The sequence below is a fragment of the Hevea brasiliensis genome, chromosome 17, assembly GCF_030052815.1.
Source record: "Hevea brasiliensis isolate MT/VB/25A 57/8 chromosome 17, ASM3005281v1, whole genome shotgun sequence".
NCBI classification, from domain to species: Eukaryota; Viridiplantae; Streptophyta; class Magnoliopsida; order Malpighiales; family Euphorbiaceae; genus Hevea; species Hevea brasiliensis.
The window spans coordinates 50,013,429-50,019,562 of record NC_079509.1 but is presented as its reverse complement, the minus strand read 5'-3'; the positions used below and the strand labels follow the sequence as shown (position 1 = coordinate 50,019,562).

General features: G+C 25.3%; 1 protein-coding gene across 1 annotated transcript; it reads left to right on the top strand.

The window, feature by feature from the left end:
- Positions 1-268: 268 nt before the first annotated feature.
- On the top strand, positions 269-5,220 carry LOC110647818 (plant intracellular Ras-group-related LRR protein 6-like). Its single transcript, XM_021801808.2, has 3 exons — positions 269-653; positions 1,149-1,318; positions 4,339-5,220. Exons 1-3 carry the CDS (start codon positions 447-449, stop codon positions 5,024-5,026), a joined length of 1,065 nt encoding a protein of 354 aa, XP_021657500.2. The 5' UTR covers positions 269-446; the 3' UTR covers positions 5,027-5,220.
- Positions 5,221-6,134: the final 914 nt, after the last annotated feature.

Sequence of the window (6,134 nt, the reverse complement as noted above, 5' to 3'; positions counted from 1 at the left end):
TAAAATATATGATGAGATTCATTTATTAAATATATAAATTTTATATATTTATATTTTAAATTTATAAAAGAATTTCCTGACTTATGTAGGATTTCGTCAAACACCAAATGATAACAAAAACAGGAGATAGGCTTGGCTCAACATCGCCTTAGGACAAGGAAAGAAATTGATAGTTGAAGTTGACTTTATCAAGTTTCATACTTAACCACGCAACCCCTATGTACACGGTCTTGTACTTTCACATACATCATGCCCTTTGTATTTCTTTTCTGCTTCATCCTCAACCGTACGTGCTCTGAACCTTTGCTATGAAAATTTTGGTCTTAAATATGCTCAATATCACCTTCTCTTTCATTCTTGTAGCTTAATAATTAACCACTTTCGGTTAGCTTGCTAGGCTTCTTGTATTATTATTGCTTCTCTCTCTGTCTCTAGTTTTGGTGAAGATGATGTATGAACAGCAACAGCTTCAGAATCAAATGATGATGAGGGTGGATTTGAGGAATAAGAAGGTTGATCATGGGAGAGAAACCATGGAGGAAGAAAAGCTTGAGATTGTTGATTTGAGTAGCATGTCTTTGGATTCTCTACCTAATCCTTCTCTCAACTTGGCTACTATTTGCAAACTTGATCTCTCCAATAATAATCTTCAGGTTAGTAATAATCTCTCTTACCTTTTCTATTGGGATATTAAACCTAAATCCCTAGCCAGCTAACACAAATATTAGCTGAGTTAGCAAGTGGGTTTACTTTTATTTTATTTATTTGGATTTAAATTGTGAAACTAGACAATAAAATGATATATTTTTCTGTAATATATATGAATTCCTTTGATCGTGATGTGAATGATATATCTTTATCAATGTGTTGGTCGGATGGTGACACTGAAACTCTGAAATGATATCTTAGATTCTAGTCTGGAGAAGTTAGTCTCTTTACCCGCCTCTTGCAGTTTTCAAGCTATTTTAAGATCATCACAGGGTGATTGATCCTGTGAATGCAAGATTAAAAAAGTAAATAAATAAACAATAAAAATAAAAATTTAATAAAATAATAAAAAAAATTATGAGTGTTTAACTTGTGCATCTAATATCAGACTAATCAAAGAAACATGTATAATTAATTATTTGATAATGAAAATTGGACAGAATATACCAGAATCATTAACAGCTAGATTGCTGAATGTGGTGGTGTTGGACGTGCACTCAAATCAGCTGAAATCTCTCCCTAACTCAATTGGGTGTTTGACAAAGCTCAAGGTTCTGAATGCTGCTGGAAACCTTCTTGCTTTTCTTCCTAAAACTATTGAAAATTGCAGGTTTGTTTCATTTTCTTCTTTGTTAATATATATATTGAACTAAATTATGCATATTAGAAATATAACCCAACAATTTTCTTATCTAAACCCAATTCATTATAAACTCAAAATACAAGATTTATAGTGAAACCACTTAATATGAGTCTCATATATTTATATTTTGGATATGACAGACTGTGTCTAGACATTATGGTATGTTTTTTTTTTTTTCATTTAATTTTTTTCCTCTTAATTATATAGAAATGACCAAGTTTTGAATGTTATTTTCTTTGTTCTCTAAATAATACTTACCCACTACCACCGAAAATACCATGAGTGAGAAAATTATTGAGTGTATCTCTGTAACACTAAATTTTACTACTTTTTAAACACGTATAAATGTAAATTCTCAATAAATTATAAAAACTGAGTTTGGTATTTATATGAGTGAAGAAATATATAATTTATGAGTTATTCAATAAATTTTAATTTAATGAAATAATAAAGTTGTTTTTATAGGCATGAGGTTAAATATAAATTTCATGTTGGATATCGATAATTTTAGTTTCATATAATACTTAAATTTTATAAGTTAAATTTATAATAGGAATCTTAATATAAAAATAAAATATTATATATTAAATTGTAACAACTTAAAATACAACATGGAAGCTTATCACTTGAAAATTTCCTTGGGCGGTAGGCAATGACAGCATCACTAATTCCCTTTTTTAATTATTATTATTATTATTATTATTATTATTATTATTATTATTATTATTATTATTATTATTATTATATAAGATTGTAATTATTAGTATGTCTCAGTTATTTAAAAATTAAATTAATTAATTTTTGATATTTAATTGAGTGAATTCTTTAATCTCTTAATCTACTTTTTGTTTATTAACTAGTTTTTTACGTGCATTATTTATATTCATGATTTAATTTTTTTTACATGTAATTTTAAAAAATTTTCATACTAATTAATTAATAAATTTTAAAATATTTTGAAATTTTGTTTTTATATTTTTTTAGAATAAATATTATATAAAAAATTAAAATACCTCTTATAAATCAGTGAAGACTAAAATATAGTCATTTATATACTATCAATTTTTGATTGAGATTATAAATATGCACAAATGTAATTACTTCATATCCTAATAATATATATATGATTTATTAATATATTCTTATAAATGTTCTTTTATAAATTAATGAATATGAATTTTTTTACGATACTTTTTTGTTGTTATATATATATATATATATATAATTAAATTTATTTGATTATTAAAAATTATAATTAACTTTAAAATAAATAGAATTTTTTTATATTATTTATAATATTAAAAAAATTAAATAGTTATAAAATCGTTAAAAAAAAATTTTCTACGTGGAATATATATAAACATGGGTACACTTGCAAGTTATCAGCAATCAGCCTTTTAGTGTAATTCTTTTTTCTCTTATTTTTTTAGTTTTTCACTTATTTAAGAACTTTATCGTTTACTGCATTTAAGCAAATGATAAAGCTTTTAATATATATCTTCTTATCATTATATTTTCATACATTAAAAAAATAAATTTTGATAATCAATTAAAAATTAACCATAAAAAAGTCATAAAAATAAAATTATCATTTTGAATATCAATTTGATATTTATGAATATTTTTAAAAATAGAAAAGTTAAAAAAATAAACTTCTGTTTTTTTTTTTGTTAAATTTTATAAAAACGATCAATTTTTTTAACGAAAGTGAATTTTTGTTTTTTATTTAATTTTTACAAAATAAACTAATTTTTTTAATAAAAAGAAAGCAACGATTTTTATATAAATAATTTTTCAATTTTATTTATTTTTTATAAAATTTTATTTTGATTTATAATAAAAAAATTAATTAAATAGAATTTAATTACAAATAAAATTAAGAAATTTAAATTTACATAAACTCTAAAATTTATTTAAATGACAAAAATTTAAAATAAATTAATTTCTAATAGCTAATTAAATTTTGTCTTTTATTGTCATATTAATAATATTTTTATTTTTTATTTATTAATTTCTTATTTTAATCAATTACTTTTTATAAAATTTTATATTTAATTAAAATTAAATATAAATACGGCTATACTATAAAGTTAAGCATTTTAAATTTATATAAACTTTAAAATTAATTTAAAAAATAAAAATATAGTTATAATTAATTTTAAGAGTAAGGAGTAATTTGAATAAAGTCAATGTTCCTCCTCCTTTCGTATATTTATATATAAAATATATATTAATTAGTAAAAAAGTAGCATGCAAAAATTTAAAAACACACCATTAATAAATAAAGATTTTTTAAAAGAAATTATATAAAAAGCATTTCTCAAAAAATTTCTATTTTTTAAAAATTTTAAAAAATGCTAATGAGAGTATTTTTAGAATTTTATTGACATTTTACATTTTTAGATTTTTAAAATTGGCTTATAAAAAATTTAAAAATTTAAAAATTCATTAAATCAAATATTAAAAATTAATTAATTTCGATTTTCAAATAAAACACACTAATAGTTATTATATAATTTAATCCATAACCAAAACACTACCGCCTCCGTATTATTATATTCCATAAATATAATAATAAATAAAGAATTTTGTGAAAAATGGAATGACCATAATATTAATAATAAATTAAAATGGAGAATTATTTAGTAGTTATTATAATTTAATATTTAATTATTATTTTTATTTATTAAATGATTCATATACTTTTAAAATTATATTAATTAATCTTAAAATTTTAATTTTATTACCGATAGATATTTAGCATGAGTTGTTCGGCACTCTTATCTTTTAAACGATGTTTAATTTTTAATTATTGAAGATACCCATTAATAACGTTTTATCTTAAGATCGAGCTAACATGAACAAGATTAATTCTGATCCATTGACTGTGAAATACTATTTAGTTACTAATTATTGTAATTATTGGACTCATTTATTATTGGACAAACTCTGAGTTATTATAATTATATTGTGATGAACATATGCAGATGTTTAGAAGAATTGAATGCAAACTTCAACAAGCTGAGTATGCTGCCAGACAACATTGGATATGAACTAGTGAACTTGAAAAAGCTCTCAGTGAATTCAAACAAGCTAATGCTCCTTCCTCACTCCATTTCCTATCTCACCTCTTTGAAAGTTTTAGATGCACGCCTTAACAACCTAAGATCTCTTCCTGAAGATCTTGAAAACCTTATAAACCTACAAGTTCTTAATGTTAGCCAAAATTTCCAATACCTTGAAACCCTACCATACTCTATTGGCCTTCTTTTTTCTCTTGTGGAATTGGATATTAGTTATAATAGAATTACTTCTCTTCCTGACTCCATGGGCTGCCTTCGAAAGCTCCAAAAGCTTAGTGTCGAAGGGAACCCACTTGTTTCGCCGCCAATGGAGGTGGTTGAGCACGGTTTGCATATGGTTAAGGAGTATCTGAGCGACAAGATGAATGCCGGTCATCGGAGCCCCTTGAAAAAGAAGTCATGGGTAGGTAAGTTGGTCAAGTATGGAACATTCAATGGAAGCATAAGAAATCATCATAGTAATAGTGAAGAGAGGGAAGGGTTCATCATGTCGGAATATCGTTCTATTGATGGCCTTGCTTCTCCTAGGTATACTGGGATATTCTCTCCTCGTCATCGTTTCTTCTCGCCTAAAAGAATTTTCACTAGATAATCGTTCCAGTATTTCAAAAATTTTGAATAAAGAAAGTGTTAAAATTTAAATTTTCTTGTATTATAAGTCAGGGAAATTTATATCTAGACTCGATCCATCATAAATTCAAGATATAACATGTATTATGAAACTCATATATTTATATCTTGAATTTATAATAGACTAAGTTTAAGTCAATTTTCCTTGTAATTAGATAATCGCAGGAGAATATGTTTTCTTTATCTCTCTCTATTAACATTCACTATCAATTTATTGTTATGTTTGAATTTCAATATTATAGATACCTTTGTAGTGCTAATGCACTTAGATATCTGCCTTTTCTATCTTCTAAATAAATAGCATGCAATATAATGTTGTCAAAAAGCATATAACAATTCCTCAATATACTGGTCTACAAAATTTTATTAGGAAAAATGATAAGAAAAACTTAACTTGATACTCTCGAACTAAAACTCAATTAATAATTCTCCCAAATACAATCAAGAGAGCCACAAGCTCAGTGAAAAAATCTTGCCATAGTCACTATTACAACCCAGTTGAGAGATATAAAAACAAAATGGCATCCAGGCTGCCAATAGATGAGTCCTTACAAAAATAAAAATAGTCCTCTACATACCAAATCCATGATTAAGAGAGATACAGAAAGCACAAATAGCACCTAATGACAAAAACACAAATTAAAAAGAAACAAGAAAAATGAAACAAAGCAGCAAAAGAGAAGCAGCCCGACTGACACATCTTCACACAAACAAAAGCAACCAGATGCTGAATTAACGATTCAAACCTTGTATAGCCAAAGTGTCAACGATACAATTAGCCCTCACAAAGGATGCGGTGGACAAAAAAAGTAGGCAAAGCTTTAATATTACAAGCAATGGAACTGTAGGTGGAGCTAAGATGCCATGGCAAAAACTATGGAGAATGCAATTACGAGACAACTACTTATGAGTCTAACTCAACAACAATGTCACTAATTTAGCTCCATAGATCAGGCTTTCATATCAACAATGCCAAGGCTTTGTCAATTGCCATGAGTTCAGTAACGTTTGAATCTTCAATACCTACATTACAAGAAAAATTCATAAAAAATTCCCATGAGATTTCCTAA